General features: G+C 39.7%; 1 protein-coding gene across 3 annotated transcripts in view; it reads right to left on the bottom strand.

Annotated features, from left to right (window-relative positions):
* Positions 1–23049, bottom strand: part of LOC306823539 (CUB and sushi domain-containing protein 3-like) — a 218788-nt gene that overhangs the window by 37438 nt on the left and 158301 nt on the right. For 2 of the 3 annotated variants that reach the window (XM_079343128.1, XM_079343129.1), the window contains exons 47-57: positions 22050–22238; positions 21718–21876; positions 20272–20460; positions 17824–18009; positions 17001–17195; positions 16095–16268; positions 14322–14495; positions 13472–13645; positions 10931–11116; positions 8928–9101; positions 4066–4248 (exon numbers count right to left, since the gene is read on the bottom strand). In XM_079343128.1, the coding sequence (XP_079199254.1) occupies positions 4066–4248; positions 8928–9101; positions 10931–11116; positions 13472–13645; positions 14322–14495; positions 16095–16268; positions 17001–17195; positions 17824–18009; positions 20272–20460; positions 21718–21876; positions 22050–22238 (1983 nt within the window). The remainder of the gene's footprint in view (positions 1–4065; positions 4249–8927; positions 9102–10930; positions 11117–13471; positions 13646–14321; positions 14496–16094; positions 16269–17000; positions 17196–17823; positions 18010–20271; positions 20461–21717; positions 21877–22049; positions 22239–23049) is intronic. The other variant, XM_079343130.1, reaches the window with a different exon arrangement.

Raw genomic sequence — 23049 nt, 5'->3', positions numbered from 1 at the left:
GTCTCTAGGCCCCCCCCCCCCCCCCCCCCCCCTCGTTCAAAAAGGGTTTGTGACATCAGAAACCCATGATGTCACTGATGCAAGCCCATTGGCTCGTTGTGGCAAGCACAAGCTCACCTGGGACTGGCTGTAGCATTCCCAATATGGTAAAAGGGACGGGAAACATCCAAGAATAAAGCCAGAACTGGGGAAATACAGGCATATGAGAGAGCCTGCAGACTCTTTTTTTTCTTACATTAGCGATTGTGAACATACTTTACTAGACACATAAATTGAATATGTGTCTATATGAACCCCCCCAAAAAGGGGTTCATATGGGACCTTAATTCCAGGCAGACATGATGACAGATTAGCTAAACAGACCTTGGTGGTATTGTGAGATGGATATTATTAAGCTGAATATCAACAGTGACTGTTTTCAGGAACTGTAAAAAGGCTGTAGCTAACGAATGGATGGGCTTTAACAGCAGACAGGGCTTTAGATCAGACACGACCAGCACTGAAACTCATTCAGGCTCCAGTGAATTCATGCCCCCTCCCTCCTGAGGTTGCTAAAACAATCTTTAAATCAGGAATTCTGCAGGGAGATAGAGATAAAAAGGTAGGTGGGGAATGAAAGATGTGGGGTAAACTGAGGGGAGGGAGGGTATGGATGAGCGGTAGAGAGTGAGAGAGGGAGGCAGAGGACATCCAGATGGATGAGTGGACAGGGATGGAGAGACAGCCACACAATGAGATTAAGATAGAGAGACATCGGGGAAGAAGCGAGTGAAAAGGCCGACATCAGGGACGACGAAGGATTGAGAGAGACAGCAGAAAGAGACAGAAAAAGGGAGACACATGAGAGATGTAATGAAAGGCAGATATACAGAGAATAGTCAAAGGGGCCTCTGCATAAAAAATGACACTGGCACTGTGCCAGCATGGTGGACAGTAGTGAGAAAAAGAGAGCAGAAGTAGTCAAACATTAGACTCAATTTCCGGTTGACCCCTGGAGGTAATTTATGCAAAATGTAGAGCTGGCTGTCTGTGAAGTAATATCTTCAAAATCCACAATGATTCATTTATCACAATCCAAGAAGAACTTGGCTTTAGGTGACTAGAATTAATGAATTTTTTGGTTGAAATCTGGACGCCTGTTAGAGCTGGCAGAAAACACCAGACTGCAGCAGAGAGATAGTTATCCATCTGGTACAGTGCAGTGTTAGTGAGCTATGTAATCGTTTGTGTTTGTTGTAGTGATATTCAGCACCCTCATTTATCACTCCTGACTGGATCTCCCACTTAATGTTTTGAAAGCCTCTTCCTCTCAGGCAAGTGTTGGAGGAGCTTTAACCATAATTCTTAAAAAACCTTGATTAGACAACTTACAGGAAACTGGACACACTGTTATACACGAACGGACTGACATTGTGAACTGCAAAGCAATAAAACCATGAATTGAGTCATAGGGTCAAATTGCCCATGTGGATATCATCAGGAAGACAATCAGATTAGATCACTGTTCCAGGACTCTGGAAAACCACAATGAAATCTCCATCAAAGGAACACTGATGCATCTATTAATCCATACATTTGTAATTGTCACATTGAATGCATTGTGATGATCTTTGGCTGAAAAGCTGATGACTAATATAGAAACTATGAGTAAGTCAATTTTAACAGAAATTTGACATGGAACAATTTATGTTGAAATGAATGTATAGTGATGTATATATGTGTAGTCCTTTTTTGTAATCTTAGTGAGTAGCCTGAACTCACTTCATTGAGACCATGCCATAGGGGGAGGTGGTCTCTGAACCTCCCCTCTCCTGCACCGATAAGAAGACTGGACAAAAAAAAGTTCAGGTCAGTTTTGCTAAATTAACTTTCTTATCCTTCTTAAAACTGACTCAGATTTTTTTTTTTGTCTCACTTTTTAATTTTCTTTTCTTCACGGCAGTCTTTTCTTTTACTTTCAAGATTTTGAACCGCAGGAACAATTCCTATTAAATTATTTTTAATTTGCAACTTTACACGCACATTTGGACTCTTTAATCTTTTCTTGCTCAAGCAAGGTCTTTTTAAACATTTTCCTGGCTCTTCACATCTTGGACACACCTTTCCTAATTTGGACTGAATCGAGATGGCCATCAGATTAATCTAAAAAGGAAATTGAACTTGCAAAATATTTTCTGTTTTGATACACTCGAGGAAAGCTGAGATGACACGGACCAATTCCTTCAGCTATCATCCAAAACCTCCATCTTTAAGCTCCGGACCTGACTTTCTACCTGGCTGACTGCGGCGGCTGCTGGCTCGCGGAGAGGGCTGATTGATCCAAAAGAGAACGAGAGTATCTACGCGAAGCCACTGGGGAGTTTTGGGAAGACTTCAACAGTAAGGTCTGCTCTGAGCTGGTGTTGAGAGATTAAAATTGTTTGTGTCTTCTTAGGTAGTCCAAAATTAAATAAAGAATTCAAAATTCTGATATGAGATTGATTAATTATTAATAACTGATATAGTTATTTTTCCCGGTAATCCAGGCGGTGGTTGTGCCCCCCTTTTCTCGAGGTTTGTCAAATATTTATAGTTAACATATTGATTCTGTCACATTGTGTAGGTGTGGATGTACATGCAATCCTATCTATACACTGAGTAACACATTACTTATTCACTTAAGGTCATGTGTTTAATATGATATGCGGGTGTGAAGCTGGGGACAGATAGGGTTCAAAATATTTTAGTAACAATGTAGATCTTGTTTTGGTGCCAAATAAACAATGACACTCAATAATAATCTGTTTTGATGAGTGTGCAAAAATCTTTATCTTTTTAGGTGCCTTGAAAATGAATAACAGTTACAAGTCATCTTTGTCTGAGAAGTTTCCTTGAAAAATAGTGGGGCTATAAAAAGGTTTAAACTGCCATGATTGACAGCTTTGTTGACAAATGCTGCTCCTGCAGCCCTGTGTGCACAGGATCGTAAAGGAGTAACAGGGCAAAGGAACGTAATAAACACTAACAATGAAGAAAATTAACCTTACATAACAGTGAGTGTCGACTTCAAAGAGATTCTGTTCTTCTGTCGACTATACTGACCTGAAGGATCTTTGCCCTTCTATCAGTACGTTAAATGCCTTTTGGTTATCTCACATGGCATGCTACCAGTACCAGAGCTCTTCCAGCCGGACCCTTCTGATCTGAGGCTCCAAAACAATGTGCCAGTGCCTGTCAGTATTTGTCTTCACTTTTATACAGGAGGAGGTTGAGATGAGTTGTCCTTTCTATAAATTCAATGTATGTGGTGCTTACTTAGAATTATTATTTATTACTTTTACTTGGTGTCACGCAGTGGTGTAATTCCATTGATTAATTTGGTGGCAAACAAGACAATATTTCGAAAGGATAACCATATAAGTTCCAAGTAAAGGTAATATCCCTACAGCACTGCAGCCTACTTTTTCTATAACTCAACTAAATATAGTATTTTGTTAACTGCCACGTTATACTGTATATTGCCATTTAATTTTGAATTGCATTCAACCAGTTGTAGCCCAAGCCTTTGTGAAAATTAATATGAGCTTCTGGTGAGATATTTAGAATTATAATTCATGATCGCGTTGTTAAATATGAATGACGTGGTAAAAGGACAAGTAAAAACAGTGATTACTGAACCACTGAAAATCTGATCCAGTCTTCACGCTAGCTTTAGGTGTTTCAAAATCAGAATCAGAATCAGTTTTATTGTCTAGTTCATTTATATATACAATGACTTTATCTTGCTATTTGACAGATTCATTATTTATTTACCGGGACATTTGCAGTAATTGCACATACAGTAGGTATTTTGGTCTGGTAACCCTCCACCCTTAACTATGTACAGTATCTCTGAGTCTAACTGTGTGAGTGTTACTGTGATAGTGTGCGTGTGTGTGTGTGTAGATGTGTGTGTGTGTGTGTGTGTGTGTGTAGATGTGTGTGTGTGTGTGTGAGTTTGCGCTGCCTCTCCGTATGACTCCTGTGCACTCCTCTCCTGCTGTTACTTACAAAACATCACAAACACATTTAAGTGATCTTCCTTACGTTTGCAGAATGGTTGTCTGCCTGACCAGGTCCCGTTGGGAAAGCATATCCTCTCTGCTGAGCCGTACAGAGTGTGTCCCACTGCGCAGGTGAAGCGCACCTTGCTGCGCACTTTGAAGTTTCCTGCCTCCCTGCTGGCATGGGCAGGAGTGCCAGGATCCCCACAGGTGTCTGCCATGTCACCTGCATTGGGAGATAACCAGACAAGGAGCGATGAAAACAAAAAACTAAAGATGACATTCACTTTAAGTGTCTATGGGTGTGTGTTCACAGATGGGACCTTTTAAAAGGCTGTGGCAGTGAAATATAACCCGGTGTTGGTGTAAAGCTGTAAAGCAGAAGGATGATACAGAGAGGACTTAGACTCCAACTGTACATCTTTTGAGCCCTCCAGGAAGCAGCTATAAAACACACAATGCACCAATGAGCAGTTGTCACCACGCCAACAACCTGGAGGACCGATACGTTTCATGGCTTTGACACCATGAGTTTTCTGTCCATAAAAAGAGCGCGGCCAGCATTAAAAGGCAACCAGCTGTGGTTATGAGAAATGATGAATACAGTTTGACCTCTGAAGCTAAATGCATTTTTTATTATCATGAATTATCCTTCCTGTCTTTTCTCTTTTGGAGGAACATACAACACTTTTAATGTCTTGCACTACTTGTTTTGCACACCTATGAACTATCTCCTATAAAATGAAGCAGTGCCTCCTGTAAATTCCCCTATCATGTCCCCATTATGGCTGAATGTGAATGAAAAATGGGACTTGTTCTTCGTCTGAGCCATCAGAAAAAACCCCCCCAAAAAAACAATTGACAGTAATGGCATCAGCTCTCCATGATGACTGAACACTTTATGTTGTGATAAACAGCAAGCAACGCTGAGTGGTGTAAGGTCAGAATGAGTTCAGGGGATGGGCTCATTTGCATTTTGCATTACAGAATATTTTCAGAGCAGAGGGAAAAGCATAGAACACACAAACCACCAGCCAGCACTTCCACTGATGCACACTCAGTTCTCTAACAGATATGACACCAATAGCAAGGAGCAAAACGCTTTGCATCAAAAGCTCAAATATCACAAGATGAGAAAAAAAGATTGAGTGACAAAGCAGGCAAAGCAGACAGACAGACTTTGTACCATATCTGAAACTGGGGCTGTACAAGCTCAGTGCGAGTGGTCCTTTTGTGAAGGATCTGTGCTTCATTGACTCTGAAGTCGTCTTCATTGATCTGCATTATTAAATGTTTGGAAGTCTTTTTCAACAAGTCCAGTTTCACTGCTGGTCCGTGAAAGAAACAGTACTGTATAAACTTAGCTCATATCGTCTCCATACATTGCCTGGGTTAACTTGTCTACAAATCACATTATTCATGTCAAAGGCCAAGGGCTGGGGCTGGTTTATGTTTGCATGGGGCTTTTGTTAACATTAAGTATGAATTCATATATGAGCACTGTTGCCTAACCATGTACTGCATATGAGTGTGTAAGAGTGTACTTGACCCATGTTAGTGTTTATACTTCTCCCTGCCACTCTATGCCTGTATTTATATGCACGTTTCTTTAAAAGTGCATGTTCAGTATGCATACTTGGGATTTGTCTTTGTGTGTAGATGTCCACTTGTGTGTGCTTTACTGTATGTGTTTTTATGTTCCATAGCAGCTGTCGGTACTTCATTAGTCTCCTTCGATTAGGTGAGGCAGTCCAGCTCCGCATGCACTGTGACAGCTATAATCTCACTAATTGGGATGGTGGTGGATTCGGTTTGAATCTGAGTTAATGTCTGTTCACCAAGGCTCCCTTTGTGGGGAAATAATAAGGCTTTCAACTCAGCCATGCAACGGATGAGGACAAAAGTGGAATGGCTTGGCAAGCAGTTTTAAGCCCTGTCTTGCTAATTAACAAAGGAGGATGGATGAAGGGAGCATAGATGCATGGATGGATACATGAACACTGGGCTTGACTTCTTAGGAATTTATATTCTACATTATTGTGTTGCTATTGGTGATGAACACTGAGAAGTCACATGTGCAATTAGATAAATCCCAGTCCGGCTGACAATTGACTATGCAGCAAACATTTCTGCAATGTAACTTTCAAAATATTGCAGAAAGCAAATGATAACAGACGTTTTTGAGAAATAAAGTCAAATAAAAATGATAAAAATATAATACTTTTTTCATGACAGCTTTCTTGATCACTCTTATAATACTACAGTATCACCTCACAAACTAATGTATCTGTTAAACTAGGTGCTAATATGTACACTTGTACTAATTTAAACCCTCCATGCTTCATCACTATGCCAGTTCCTGTTAGCAACAACTCAGGTCCAGCTGTGTTCTCTTTTTTCCTACAGCTGTAACAGATGTTTACTGCCATTGGTCTGGATCCACCTCTTTGTGATGAACGAGTGTTTCACAAAGGAGTCTGTTTTGCATGATATGTTGCTGATTTCACAGTGATCAAATGCTGATTAATACCATGTTATGTTACAATATGATGACTCCATTTAAAAACTGCTGGCCAGCTACATAAAAAGAAAATTCATGAAATACGAGTCCCAAAACTCACAACAAAATCTTGTGAATTAATGTCTATACATTTATTCTTTTGTGGTTATATATGTATTTGAACTAAATATGTACTGTGTATGTTTGTAAAACTTTTAATTTGGCTTTTAAATAACTTACAATAATTTTTCTTAAGCTCATGAAAGTCAATGTGTCACTTTCTGATTCAATTCTCTCGTCACTGACCCAGGAGCCTTTCTCCTCCAGAGGGGTTTCCTCTCTAAACACAGAGAGCTCTTTGACTATTTAAATACTCTGGAACAGATTAATGTTGGCTTTACTTATCTCACTTTTCCACTGATGGCTTGATGCTGATTGAGTTTAGGACAAGCCAAATTAAATGCTCCAAATGTGGCCTGGTGTTAAATGTTTTGAGCAGATAAAAGTTTATTAACTGGGTGTCTTCAGATAAACAAAGACATCAGAGCTCATGCTGCTTATACACAGCTCAGGGTGAGTGATTAAATTGAATACAACACAACATACAAGAAACCATCACTTTCCAACAGGCTCATTTGTCATCACCACAGGGTGCTGATCAAATTCTCTCAATAATAGATGCCAAATTGGTTTTAATGAGTACAAGATGCAGAACAAAATGGGTTTCAAAACTTGTTGTTCTGACCACCAACATTAAAATGACATATATTATTAGATTCTACGACTATAATTTCTTCCTAAAAACAGTTATTACGCTGCACGCTGTGGCTAATTATGCATGCAAGAGCAGAGAAATATACTCCACCACACCATTTCTAAACCAGGAACAAAACATTGAATGACAATTTGAGCTATGAAAGAGATTTAAGCTCCTATACAGTACCGGTACATGAATGTACATCGTCTTACTATTCTTCTTGCCTTACTGCACTACTGCCTCGCTACTCTCCAACTGTCTGAGTAAATACAAACTATCAAAGGAGAGTAGTGAGTTCACACTCCAGTTTACGGGAGAGAAAAAAAACACCGTCACACGAGTGTGCTTACAAACATTACTTCTGGACCAGTGAATTGAACAAACTGAGTGAACATTCGGTAAAAGGGAATCCACTGAAAGGGTCAGGAATGTTCAAGTGTGATGTGATAGAAGAACACAGAGGGGATTAATGGAAAAAGTTTGTCGTTTTTTTGCAGACATACACACTCAGACATGGTTTTAACAGGTTTACAGAAAACGTCAAGAGTACAGTTTGCAACTGTGTGTTTTGAAAATTGGCCACAAAAAGTTGTGTCGTTTGGACCAGATTCTGCACTTCGGTTGTGTCAGGCCAGACGTGTTATCTTCCACTTGACTGATTGTCAATGCAGGAGGCATCATCTGACTTGACAAATTCATTGGCTGAGGCATGAAGTCCGAGCTCCCTATTAATACCTCAACTTTGTCCTTCCAAGTATGCATCAGCCAAATATAGATACTTCACACACTAGTACACACCACAAACATACCTGTTGTGTAAAGTGAAATGCTGAAACTTGCTGAACAACAATGGTTTAATATTTTGGGAGGTACGCCTTATCAAAATAAACTTCTACGAGCTCTATAAAGGCTTCTCGTTTGAGGGTAATGATTGGTTTAGTCTGGATGATAATTATCATGTGTGTCATTTCCCTTGAACCTCAAACAAGTGCTTATAATTGTTTTTGTTCTAATTAAATAACCCATAATAATGCCAGAACTCCCACGTGCGTTTTCGATGTGTGGAAGTGTTTACTGTGTAGCCAACTGTGCGGATATCAATACTTTAGACTGTTGACACACTAATATAATAAGAGTTGAATGAGTTTTGTTTTAGGTGCCACTTGAGAAACTATATTTCAATAATTTCACACCCTTGTTTCTGCAGAATCAGTGTCCTGTTTAGTCTGTATAATGCAGACGTTGCTGTAAACACTTGAGTGAACTACTTTTGACAACTTCTTCTGCAGTATATTAGACTGAAGTATAAATATATAAATACTGAAGAAATACTGTAGACATTTTTAGTATCTCATTTTTCAAGCAACAGGCATCACACACAACTATATTAAACTGCAGTACTGGGGTGATAGTAATCATACTCAGATATTTCAAAAACAGCACACATAGCTGTGTGGCTCATTAACCACTTTAGATTACTAAAGAAAAAAAAAAAAAAAAAAAGGTTTGGCTGCAAACAAATCTTTCCAGTACTTTAGAATGCCTCTGTACAGGAGGATAAAGTTTATTAAAAATTGTAAAATAAAATAATAAAACACAAGTCTTCAGCAGGATGCTGAAATCCGTTTCAGTGTTTGTTTTGATCTACCTGAACAATGAGGCAGTGGACCACTCCAGTGTCCGTTCAGCTGACAGGTGAGGGATGAGTCTCCTATGAGCTGCCGGTCTCCAGTGCATGAGTAGCGCACCGTGGAGCCAAAGGTGAACTTCTCCCCACTCATCAGTCCATGGGGAGGGGTACCTGGATGGCCACATTCCACCTCTGCATGACAGAGTAAGGGAAGGACATAAGAATGAACAATGAAAAGGTGAATGTATTGAGGGGTTTGTTTTAACAGACATCACCACAAACGCAAGAGAGAAAGTTTATTTATTAAGCTAATTAGTTAGTTTATTATAAAGAATTAATGAGCTTTTCTATTTTCGTTTCATACAATCTAAGGTCACTTCATACCAATGGATACATATGTCTAACATGCTAGGCTAGAGATGTTATTCACATCCCTGAAAGTCCCCTCTGCTGAAGTCAGCGGATATCCCGTCATAATGTTGCTTTCTGATTTAAAAATTTGACAAAAACATCAGACATCTAGATCCTCCGCGATGTGAACTTTGAATGTTTTAGGTAGTTTTGTGAAACTTGTGTTAAATTAAAACAAACAATTGAGATCATAACTGTTTCTTACTCAGAGCTGACTTTCTTGCCTTCATAATCTTTCCAGATAAAATAGATTTGCTTTCATTGTGTATAAACAAAATGATATGAAAAATATGCTCGTCAGACTGTTCAAGGATTTTCTTTTCTCTCCTTTTTTCTGTTTTTTTTAAGTTAAATTTTGGAGCTTTACTAATCAGCTCAGACTCACAATGCAAAGTCAGTTTTAGTCAGTTTGCAGAGCTAATTTCCTAACAAATAGTAGCTGTGAATAGACATTTGAGTCAGACAGTCAAGTGTATCTCTTTAATTATCATTCTGTTTGATAAACTAAATTAATGATGCGTCATCTCTCTACCATTCAATGAAACGCTTTGTGAGCCTATGTGCTCGATGTAGAGGTTTGCTTCTGATCACTTCAGCAGAAATAGGTCATTACCGTTGGCGGTCTCAAACAAAAGTAAAGTACATGATGAGCCAGGTGTTGGAGTGCAACATGAAAACCTCAGATAACCTATACTGTTCATGGACGGTTATATTTTGTCTGCACTTGGTTTAGAGGCAACATTAGCAATAGCCTGAACAACTGCTCCTGTGAGCTCCAGTTTCTAAATTAGGCTCAATGCTACATAACCATATGCTATATGACATCAAACAACACACTCATGCTCTCAGGCAGTGTGTTTGGCAACTTGCACAATGTTTTTTTTTTTTTAAAAAGCACACAAACAAGTGTTAATACTCAATTCAGTCTCACAACTTATCTCCTAATGCTGTAACGTTTTCTAAAGAGGTTACTGTCCTCAACGCATCAGCTGCTGGTTTGACTCTCGACACAAATTTCTTGTTTCTCTTAAATTGTCCAATCAATTAAGATCTAACAAGAAAAAAATAGTGAAAAGGAAAAAAAATAGCTGGATAAATATATGTTTTGAAGACCCTTTTAATACAGATACATTTAATTATATCATTCAAGATCCACTTTGGGTCGTACTGTAACTACACTGACTCTAATTAGGTCATGGCTGGCTTAAAAAAAAAAAGGATGCCGTTATTCAAAATACTCTAGTAAAGGGCCTCAAAAAAGTCAACAAACCGTTTGGTGATGCCATCATAGTCATTTACTTCCTTAAACAATCTAAACCAGACATTTAAAAACACTTAGAGAATCCGTTTCTTGAATTTAGAAACACTTAGTAATTGTAAGGGAACCGATTGCAACCTGCTTCTGTCTGTAGATTTATTGAGCTAATATGACAGTAATGGAAACAAAATGCTTTTCCTCAGTTACTGTAATTCATTTGCCTTGTAACCAAGCTTATGCATGTTGAGATCCATTTCTACCAATGGATACACCTAAATCTTACACACTGGTACTTCATTACTAACAAGAATATAACAGTTGCAAAAGTAATGTAAATTAATAACCACTGTACCGATGCATTCCGGGAGAGGCTTGTCCCAGTGGCCCTCTGGCTGGCAGGTGAGCACTGATGACCCAAACAGGTAATATCCTGGATTACAGTCATAGAAGACCACGCTGCCGAATGTGAAGTTCCCATGTTCAATCTTACTCTCCCTGATAGAATTGGCAGGGATACCCGGATCTGTGCAGTTCACCACTGGATGACAAAGACAAGAAAGTAATACATAGAAGCTCATGAATTATTCACTCTTTTTAATCATGATAGGAGAGAATACATACAGTAGCATACTGACAGCATTTCAATTAAATTCTGATTGTTGCAAGGATATCTCAGAGGACAAATGTTTTTATTGTAATTTCAGGCAAACCACTGTTAGAACTCCACGGTCACATTACTTTTAGCTTTTGAGGTTTACCATTACCTTTATTTCTTTTGACCTGATTACAGTCATATGGATCAATTCAAAGAATCAGCATGTTTTCAGTATGCTCTTTTTTTACAAGCATGTTTTGTAGATGCAATAATGATTTTATACAAATGCTTTTCTTCTTTTTGTTCTAAGATAACAATAAAAGACTGAGGTTCAGTACAGGAAAGTAATGGTTTTGGCAGCATTTTAAACCCATCTTATGAAAACTGTAAGTACTAATCTCTATGCAGAAGGTTGCTATGGTACTTAAATCACATCACACCACATCATTGCAGGAGATAAAAAGTAACTGAGTTCATTCTTCACTGAACTTCTGAATGATACATAATATATGTGGTGCATTGTATATAGTTCATTTCTATATTCTGATTATTTATGTCTTAGGGCTTTCTATAATTGACCTTTTTTTAAATCTGCTGTAGTCAAGCATACTGCATGTTTATTTGGAAAAGAGGCAATCTGGCATGAATTATTTGACCTGAACATGGAATAATGAGATAAAGAAATATGAAGACCATCAACAGTCATACTGCAATTTCCATTATGAACACCACCCACAATCATCACCACGGATCTGACTTCTCTTTTCTGAAAACTATTAGCACTCTTTCTCCGGTTCGAGTACCATTTGCATGGATGCAATCTGTTAGTATATTCAGATGCAAGTTAAAAATAGAACTCTTGACATGACCTGAGCAGTGGTGTTTTCTGTTTCTTCTACAAAGATGGAGAAAAGTGAGACCTTGCTATTTTTAAGGCGCTGCCAATCATAATAACAACCAAGGCTTCCTCTTGGAAACAACAAACACAAAGACCCATTTATTGTCACAAATTCAAAGCAAACAGTCAAGAGGCAGCTGAAATCTCCAAAAACACGGCTGACAAGCTGGTTAAAAGCTGAGAGTAGCTGAGGGTGAAATTAAGTTCAGTACAACATCACATCAAATCAATATTGCAAATGAGCTAAAAGCTGGCTTAATGTGGGGAAAAGTCATTATAAATACATATTTTGACAACAGGAGTCATCATAAATGTTCTGTTAGGTAAATGTTATGTTACTCATTTGATCTTTTACCAGGTCTGTCTCTTCAGTGCAATTCTAAAATAGGGAAACTGTGCCTCTTCACGCCAACAAAACCCATGCCAAGACATGAGATATTTCAAACTGGGCAGAGCTTGGGGAGAATAATGTATTGGTGGAAAATGTTTCCTGAAAAAATAAGCTAGGAGTCAGTGTAGAATAACAACAAATCTTATTCAACCAACTCAAAAACACTGTGTATTTTGCTGCTGATTATAAACATAGCACTAACGAGCCATACCTTGGCAAACTTAAATTGGACACACCACAAACATAGCCACCATCTGATACAAACAGTAGGATGTCTTTGAGATATAAATGTATTGCGCTCTCTTGCTTTCAAAGTAATCTTCCCCTGCAGCAAGTGTCTTCGTAAAAACTGGATGAAAAATTGCAGAAACAATTCCCAATTTAAGCTGTCTTTCCTCATTATTGCAGTTTGCTGTGCTCCGTTCTGAGATAGTGACTTTTCTTTCTTAGATCAAAAGATAGTGTGCACTATTTCTGTTTGTTCTGCACCTGCTTCTATACCCCTGATTGCTGACAGTCACGAGTTGCTGATTCTTAAATGATCACAATACATCTGCTGTTTTCTAAGTGATTCTGTTAACTGTTCCAACTCTCTTGCTGGATCTTAGTTGTGCTCTCTGGCAGCAGCCTGCCCCCGTGATGGCTCGTCTGATGCACAGGAGCAGATCGAGATGGATGTAGCTCCTGTAATCAAACATTAACGCACCTTTAGTTGACGTGATACACCAAAGTAGCCCTCTTCAGAAACGATCACATCAGATGGTTAATGAGATGCAAAATAATATGACGGATCTGCTTGTTCAAAATTATGGTAGCACATTGCTTTCAGTTCCCGTCTGCCTCACCTCCTGAGGCAATGTGTCCGATCTGAGCCTCAGCTAAACATGCTGGCAGAGACGAGCAGCTTTCCAGTTCAACTGTCAACATACATCAGCATCCTCCTGATACTTTGTCAGTCTTGCTGTCAATCATAAATCCATTCTCACTTAGCTCTGCAGCCGGACTTTACCTCTGCATGTCGGTGGCTGCTGGCTCCACTGGCGGTTGGCCTGGCACTGGGCTGTGGAGGGTCCTTCCAGGGTGTAGCCTTTGTTGCAGGAGAAGCGCACCATATCATTGTAGTTGAAGCCATCCCCTACGGTGCGGCCATAGATTGGACTTCCAGGGTGGCCACATGTGACAGCTGAAAATGACCCACATCACCCGCGGATGTGTCAGGAGGCAGGAGGCAGGGAGACGATGATGGAACATGAACATCAGCAGAGAAAGGGTTCAAACAAAAAGGTAAAGAGGGGAGGAGAGAAAGAGAGCGATAGAGAGAATAAATAAGTGAAAGAAAATTCAATAACAATGATCGATAGGTGGTGTACAGTGACACCTATCATGGGAATACCATTATCGTATAATTTACCTCAGAGGACAACACAGGGAATTAGGAAGCAAGACATTACCTTATCACAGAAGGGTACACAGCATACTTCAGTTTATCAATAGGTGAATAGGACACTCAGAATCACATTATGGAGAATATCGACTACTGACTTCAGTACTTCTAAAACGTAAAAGTGGGGAACACATTCGTTGGGGGCTTCAGAATTTTTTTAATTATTTTAAAGTAAATTTTTCAAATAAATTCTGTTTTTGCCTTAGCTTTTCTTTACTATCAATAAAATACTCATAATATTCAAAGCATCCATAAAAAATGATCAAATTAAAACCCAAGATTCAAAACACAGTTCACTCTGAAAGCTTTTAAACATCAGTGTCCATGATGACAAATTCTGAAATAACCAAGCACACAAGCACTTCATCCCTCTTAACGTTAACCAGGCAGTGGAAGTTGTTGTTTGAGCACTTACATATACAAACTGGGAGAAATCCTGACCAGACATGGTCCTGCTGACAGATCCGTACTGAGGAGCCAATGAGCCGGAAACCAGGGTTGCACTGGTAAACCACTGTGTCTCTATAACCAAAGTTTTCCCCGACGACCTGCCCATTAACGATCTCCTCTGGAACACCACAATGACCAGCTGTAAGAAAAAAAGATAAATCAATAAAAATACCGTCAAAATATATTCTTCTTGTAAATGTTGTTTTCTGTCAACAAGATTTTGAGGAAAGAAGACTTGCACATGACAAAAAGTAAATCACATGTAGTGTTTGTTCTTATTAACATCCTGTGGTCAGAAAAATAGGCAGAGTGAAGGTCTTTTTTTCCCACTCTGCACATTACAAACAATAACTAAAATCAATTCCTGTGGGATAATTCTTCAGGTCAAACTTGTAGAATTTGATAATAATAGCCTGCAGAGGCATTTACTGAGCAACGGATGGTAGTTGCAGGGTGGAGACACACTTTTGATTGTGTTTTCCAGCCGAATAACTTTGCATTTTGACAAGTGCATTAAAAAATGAAATGAGGATAATGGTAATTTAAAAGGTCTCAGAATTACAATGCTGGCAAAAACAAAATGAGTTAGTGCATTCATAAAACATATTGGATTTGGAAAGAATTTTTCAGCATCATTATCTCTGAATATTTTTTTCAAAATTCATACTGGCTTTTGCTTAACTTGTGCTGATAACGAAGCCCTTCTCATCTACAGCAGACAGAGAGATGCATGTAAGACTCCTTCAAATCTGTGCAATACGTTCATGCACATGATCGTATTACTTTCAGCTACAATAAATTCCTTTCAGAGAGGAGGAATCTCGCTTAGATTTCCACTGCCACTTAAAACATTTGAAATTGCTGCTGACTGTGAGTTTGAGTTCCCTAATTCACTGCTCCACCCAGAAACTCAGCTGAGCATTTTATCATCACACTCTAGTTGAGAGAGGCCAAATTCTCTGAAGATAGAGCTGAAGTAGGCCACCATACTATGAGGTCCTTGGCTATGTTAGCTATGACAGTCATATTACAAGATAGAGGTGCTGGTCTTTTAATGAACTGTACCAATCTGGAGTGACGCTTAAAGTGCTGGTGCCACAGGGTTGAGGAAGAGACAAATTCATGTGCTGTAGAAACGTCACATTTTGCTACTGTGTGGGTTTGAATGCAGCTGAAGTAATTATGCATGTCTCATTTCCTTCCAGCACAGTGCAGTGATGAGCTGTGGTAGGCTTAGCTGTCGCATATTTTTTTCTGTTTAGATGTCTTTACAAAAGCTCAAGATGCTTTGGAACAGGACGGCATGTGTTATAGATTAAGCCCAGGTATGGCTCTACATGGTCTACTCACATTAAGCATTTTTTTTTGACATACCACAACCCCCGACTCTGAGCCTATACTGCAACATGCCATCATCATGGACATTAACATAAGTGACATTTTCTCTTGCAAGGTCAGAAAACATTCTAATGAGTGTCAGCCTAAAGGAAGTTTTGAATTGTAATATAAATTGCCAGCATAATGCCAGAACCGGATAACAAACAAACAAAATGTCACATATCACATTCAGCAAGAGAGCCAGCTGTAGAGACTTTTTTCTTCTGCATCTGGTTCTATTCTGGACATGATGACCCAACCATAAAAGCTCATATTCTGTTTAGATGGATCATCAGCAGTTTTTGACCCAGGTCAAGGCTATATTCTGTAACGTTAAAGAGATCATTTAGACCGTGCTTACCCAGGCAGTGAGTCTCCATTCCACTCCAGAGGCCGGACAGGAGACACTCTCTAACTGTAGATCCGCTTAAAACATAGCCAAGGTTACAGTTGAAAATGGCTGAGGCTCCAAAGGTTGTTTGGGTCCCGATTTTTTTCCCATTAGGAGGAGTGGGCAAATCACTACAGGAAATGACTGCAATAAGATAGGGAGGACAGTAAAGAGGAGCGGAAGGGATGAAGGAGGCAAAGTAAAAAACAGAAAATAAGTCAGCAGGAGAGTGAGCGAGAGGGATGCAGAGCAAGAAAGAGGACTCAGAAGTTGGCTTACATCTCCAGTCAATGGGAGAGCCCAGTCATTTACACCCATCTTACCGACCTTAATGTAATAAAAGAGTGACCTGTACTATTTCATTGGGAGGATAATGATGACGTTTGCCTTTGTGCTAACATCTTTCATCATGCAGGCTCACATCTCCTTTGCTAATACACAGGCTATTCAGTTTTTATGCTACCTAAAAATCAGTTCCCATGGCAGCGTAGAAAAGCTTTTCCTACAATAAACAATCTCCAACAGAGGCTGGGATTGAAAAACATGACGAGTACAAAGTCATGCAGCTGATCATTTATTAGACTGCGAATAAAATATTTATTTTTGCATTGTTACTATCAATGGATCAGGTGCAAGTCAGAAAACAGTTTTTATAAAAAAAATATATAAAACATTTCCGGTGCCTTTCGATAATATATCCACCGACATTTAAATCTCAGTCACGCAATGCCAAAATATGAATCAATTGGATGTCATTCCTTGGAAGATTATCTCTTCATATATGATCTATTTAAAAGTCATATGCAATAATTGATTAGATTGATCTCTAAAATCTGTAAAAATAAATTCTCTGCAGTAAATGTTACCGGTACTTACTTTTACAGCGAGGCCTTTCATTCCTCCAGCTCCACACCCCATTAGATAGACACTGGATGTGGGCTGGGCCAACACGGTAGTATCCAGGGTTGCAAGTGAAGATTATTTTAGTTCCATACTCGTAGTGGGAGCCATTGACGATCCTCCATTTCCCGTGGTCAAGAGAGAAGGAACTGAGACTTGGGCACATAATGACTGTGCCCAACAAACAAACAAACAAACAAAACACATTATAATCAGGAGAAAAATCCAATCTATGTAAAATGTAAAACTTTTCTGCAGTAACTGCAAACAATGTTTTTCGCCAACAACATTGGCACTCTCTCAAATCAAATGAGTTTCAAAACACACTGTTTCTCTTTATGCAGTGAGTACATATGCAGCTGGGAATAAACAGTGGTCTAAACAGTAAACATGTTGTCAATCACTCGTTATGTTGACTGTCACACTGTTGGGAGTGGAACTGGAACTATTATTCACAATTCTATATCTCTGTGTTTTACACTACCAAATATGTCAGTGGTTTTGTGATAACGCAGCATGTCCAGCTTCTATTGTGACTGCAGTACACGTGTGTCCTATTACAATGCAGGGTATTGTTCAGAATGTTCTACAACCCGCAAAGCATTTTCAAAACTAAACAAAGCTGTTAAAATCACTGCCTTCTCCATAACACGTCATCCCTATGTTTATATCTCTCAAACTCTCAAATTCTCTCTCCTCAAACATGCTATGGCTTCTCATGGTTACCCCATTTCTTTACCTCACTCCTCCCCCACCTCGTTAACCTAAGGCCTTCCTTTCTCTAACATCCTCTACTCACCGATGCATCGGGGTATCTTGTTGTGGTTGCTCCAGGTGCCGTCTGGCTGGCAGACTGAGGTCGTCAGCTCTTTGGAGGAGAGCCGGAAGCCACTGTTGCAGAAGTAGGTCACCCGAGTGCCGACGGAGTAATCAGCAGCTAGCACACCTCCGTTCACTGGTGCACTGGGCACACCGCAAGACACAGCTGCAAGCAGCAAGATGACGATTGTCGACTCACAGGTTTATGCACAGTTCAGGACACATACAAGCATGATTTGCAGAGTCGGCTGGTAAGCACAGACATGGCAGGCGAACAAATATTCACTTTGAGAGTCAGAGTTTAGGGAGCAAATGTAGAAAACACGAGCAATGAAAAGTGTTGATTTTACAATAGCAGATATTAGCTAATTTGTTAATTTTCCTTCAAATAGTTACCAAAAGAATCAAAATGCAAAATGGGAATTACTCTAATTTGACTCCAAACATACCTGTAGGATTCTAACAAGAGGTCTTATTTATCGCACACACAATGACATGTCAAAGCAGGAAGAACACAGTAATTAATACCATGAATTTGGGCATCCAGTTTAGATGTGCCGAGGACAGAGCCCTGGCGTTGTACATGCTACTGTAGCTGGAATGGTTTAATGAGCAGAACACTTATTGGAACTGGACCATAATTAATAGAAAGAGTTGCACCTGTACATGCTCTGCTTTTACAGGACAAAAAGTTACTGCAAAAGTGTGAGACTTTCTAAATTGCAAAACAGTATGCCAACTGCCACAGACAACATTTATCATCTCTTATCATTTAAGCAACTATACCCACCTAATCCATGTATAATAAGGATGTGGGAACACATCTGCCATGTCAACACTTCATCAAGTCATTTTGTAACACTGTTTATATTATAGGCCACCAGATCCATAAAACTCCTGTTTAAATCTCCTTGCTGGAGAAATCCTTGAAAATATTACAGGACTGGGCCCTGGAGGATGGAAGTAATCCAACACTTTGCAGAGTGGTATGACATCAAAATTAAGGCCTCCATAAATCTTTCAGGGATTTAGGAGGATTTTATGTTTAATAAAAAAAATATTCACTGACTTTGCTAAAAAGCTAATCAACCAAGTAACTCTTGGTTCTTCCAACAATCTTAATTCTGTCATTTGTCAGAAGTTAAAGCACAAAAAACCCAAATGACTTACATTTAATTAGGAATAACTCATTAAATGTAGTACAAGAGTGCCACCAGTGACTCTTTCTAACATATAGACGTGCTCTACAGCTCCCACACAGCGCTGTGTCCTTGCTCCAATGCAGTCTGAATCTGGGTTACGATAGCCTCAGAGCTCAAACACATAGACAGCTAAAGCTAGTAGGTCTCAAGGTGTTTATCAACAGAGCTAAGGCAGCGGGAGAGGATAGAGCAAGGAAACCAACATCTGCAGGGCCACACTAAATGAGCACACTCATGCAAACAAAATCATCACAAAGTGGAGCAGCGAAGGTTGCTGGAATCTGCCAACAATGGCCAACAGCTATTACCCATCATCCCAAGAGAGAATCAATCAACACTATTTGTGAGTACTGCTAAGCCACAATCGAATAGATAGTAATCATTAAAGCATTAAACACTTTTCCGTACTGCAGATGGAAAGTTACAACGTGGTGATAGTCATCTTTATCACAGCTTATAAGGTCAGTGGGCCTGAGATTTAAGAAGATCAATTTTCTTTCTGAGATGCATGAACAACAATGACAGATTTAAATGATTAATTTCCTAAAACTATACAACAATATAGATTGAGAAAATAAAGGACTGGATATACTGTAATGGGATCTCAACCATCGAGTGGACAACAGATGGACAGCATCTGTATGAATACATTAATTCGTTGCTGCTATGCTTCCGTTTATGTGCTTTGAAAAAGCTGTTGGCAATTACCAAACTGACAGAATTGATCACAGGTGGGAAGATGTTTTTCAGACTCTTAAAAGTATATATATATATGTATGGATTGAAATGCACTCTAATAAAATGCACTCAAGCACCACATCTGTTGCTGATGTGTGAGTTTCTGTGCAAGTGCATGCAATCGTAAATGCTCACATTTCACCTGATGTGCGCATCAAAGAACCCAATTAGTTGAGTGAGACCAAACTGCATCAGACACTGCATGCTAATGGCAAGTTAGCCAAAGTAATTTAAAGAAGTGGAAATTGACAAAGGAAGAGAGGATTGATTTCTGTTCCATTTCCAACTGACAGAGTTCTAGCTCTCAATCAGGCCAGATTCAGTTCAGCTGCTACAAACACAGGAATACAGCTCGGGCTGAGACACTTGGCTGCCTTAAGCGCCCGCCTGTCTGCCTGCTGAGCGTGGGGCAGAGGCAGTGACCAGAAAACCAGGAAAGAGGCAGGCTCAAGTAGGAAATAAAAGGCTGCCAGGCCCGATGTGCTCACCTTGACAGGCGGGAACTGGCGCGTCCCAGGTGTAGTAGCCATAGGAGGTATTCTTACACACAGCTGAGCCCTTTCCGATCAGCTTGTACCCCCTGTCGCAGGCCCAGCGCACTACGCTGTTGAGATGACCCCCTGTCTGGCTCACTACAAAGCCGTGCTGTGGGGAGTCCGGGGTACTGCAGTACATTGCTGCAATAGAAGGAGAATAAAGGAACGAGAAGAAGGAAGGGGAGATAATAGGCAAGGGGAGGGATAAAGTAGACATACAGGAGAGATGGTGAGAATCAAATCCGGACAAGGGGGTTAGAGAACATCAGATATTAACAGGCAGAGAGAAGGGAAAAAGGATGAGAAGCATTAAGAAAGCCCCTTTAGCGTCACAACCAAGGGAACATGTCTCTTCACAATAAGGCTCCATTTTAAACAGAAAGACATTGAGGGAGAAGATCCGAGGAGTGTCACATCTATTTAGCACGCGGGCTGCATGCCACACAGTCAGTCCTCAAAGTCACATTATCACTATTCCTCTTTGGCCCAGAGGCAGGCACGTTTTCCATTTCACTTTAACACATGCAATTCTACAGTATCCTCCAGTCATTTGTTGCATTGCCTTTCGTTCCCTCATCTTTAGCTCATCATACATAAAAATGGTCATTTTGATTTTCAGAATATGAGCACCAAGCAGCTGATAGGACAGGAAAATAGTCTTACAAATGCTGTCAAACATTGTTTAAAAACCGGCATGACTGGGAAATGCAGCAGCAGGGATTGAAGATGAAAAGACTCACACTGGAGTTTAAGTCAGTTCCTGTTCAAGTCAATCAAGCCAAGGAGGAGTTTTCTTTACAAAATTCATCACACCGACTTGCTTTCACGGGAACACTCGTGTATTAAATATAACGGCAAGACACAACATGAAAAATACATATCTTTGTGCTTTTTCATTATTATTGATGCATTTCGATGGAAGAAGAGTCTCTCTGCTGCTCTTGCTTAAGCCACTTGCTTTATTGAATAGCAAATTAAGAATTTAAAAAGCTTTTTTCAAATGAAGGAGTGCAAATCAGCATGGAAGCCTCCTTTGACTTTGTTCCTGCCTCATGGTTTCTCTGTGTGAAAAAAAAACCCTGTTGGGAGCTATTATCGTTCTTGTGAAAATTCAAAGTAGTCTTCTAAATTAACAGATATTAAAACAGCGATGAATAATATCCTGAAACGATCATAGCACGCTGTGAGAAAAATCATGGGGTCACATATTCATAATACTGTACAGACGCTGCAGCGAAGGTTTAATGAATATTTGCCCCTATGAAGTAATATAACTTGTTTAATTCAAGTGTCTGAAATATTTATGGCTGAACCCATGACTTTTATCACTTTGCTGTAGAGAGGAGTATTCTCAAATTGCACTAAAAAGAATAATATGATTATAGACTGGATACATACTTTGATACTCACCCACATATCTGATGTGGAAGCCACGCCGGTTGGTGCCGTGGTCAGAGGACCAGCGCAGCAGGAGCTGGTGGCCTGTGGTGGTCAGGTTGAAGGGTGTTTCAATGTCACCACTGAGTGAGGCCATGCTCTGGCTGTAGATGTTAGGACCTGACACAGAGATAGACAGAAAGACATGTTAATTTTCAGTGAAACATCCACGTCGACTTAAAACTCAAACAATGGCAGCCATAAATGAGGATTATTTAGCAAAATGTAACAGCTGTGAGTTAGTGATCTGGATTTTTCTGACACTTATTGAATTTCCCTCACTAAGAGCCCACCATCAAATATTTCCAAGATGTCAAACTCTTTCTCTGTCTGGAATAGTTCAAAGTGCAGAGTGATGTTGTAACCCTTCTCCACATTGATCAGCCAAGAGCACATCTGGAGATTTGGGTAGTTTTCAGGAAAGCCTGGACTCAAGATCACCCCAGTCGAGTCAAAACGCACCTCATGGGCTGGACATTGGACTGGAAGAAGATAAAGAGGAGAAGGTCAAGTGAGCATTAGGGGAATACAAGATGCAGAGGAGGAACAACAGTGAGATAGAGAGAGAGAGAGAGAGAGAGAGAGGGAGAGAGAGAGAGAGAGAGAGAGAGAGAGAGAGAGAGAGAGAGAGAGAGAGAGAGAGAGAAGATGAAAAGATGAAGACAGAAGAAACAGAGGTTTAGGCAAGCTACAGTAAGGTGAGGAAAGTACAGTTTTCCCTGTCCTCATCTCAAAGCACCACTGTGACAGCAGAAATTACACTGAAAGACTAACTCCCGAAACAATTACATTCAGCTATACTTATACTGCACCTAGGGGATGAGCTAGTAAATCTGTTGTTGTCACCATGCTCCTGTGGCAGTAATCTATTAAATAATAATAATCAGTGGGTGAGACAGCTCACTTTGTATGAAAAAAAATGGTGTGCATTTGTGTATAGACCGTGTGTGCTTGTGTGTGAGTTTACGTGTATTGGCTAAGAATAATGCCTTCATTTCCTGACAGCTGGCAGCTCTGAAATAAAGACAGTCTTTTTGTTCCCCTTTCCTTTCTTTTGGGCCTCTAGTGAAGAAACATGGCACATGGAAAAGGTTAATGTGAACAACTGTTCCGGATAAAAAGGTCACTGGAAACACTCAGCCATATATCAAGAAAAAAAGGTGTAGGAAAGAGTTGTAACACAAAGCAGTATGAATATTTCTGCTGTCGAGTCATTGCAGAAGTTTCACAGAGAACAGCCTTTGGCTAAGACATAACAGAGAGACATGATCTACAAACAGTAAGTGTTTTTTT

This window comes from Symphodus melops (assembly GCF_947650265.1).
Source record: "Symphodus melops genome assembly, chromosome: 5".
NCBI classification, from domain to species: Eukaryota; Metazoa; Chordata; class Actinopteri; order Labriformes; family Labridae; genus Symphodus; species Symphodus melops.
The sequence above is the reverse complement of the archived record's forward strand: the minus strand, read 5'-3'. Positions and strand labels throughout refer to the sequence as shown.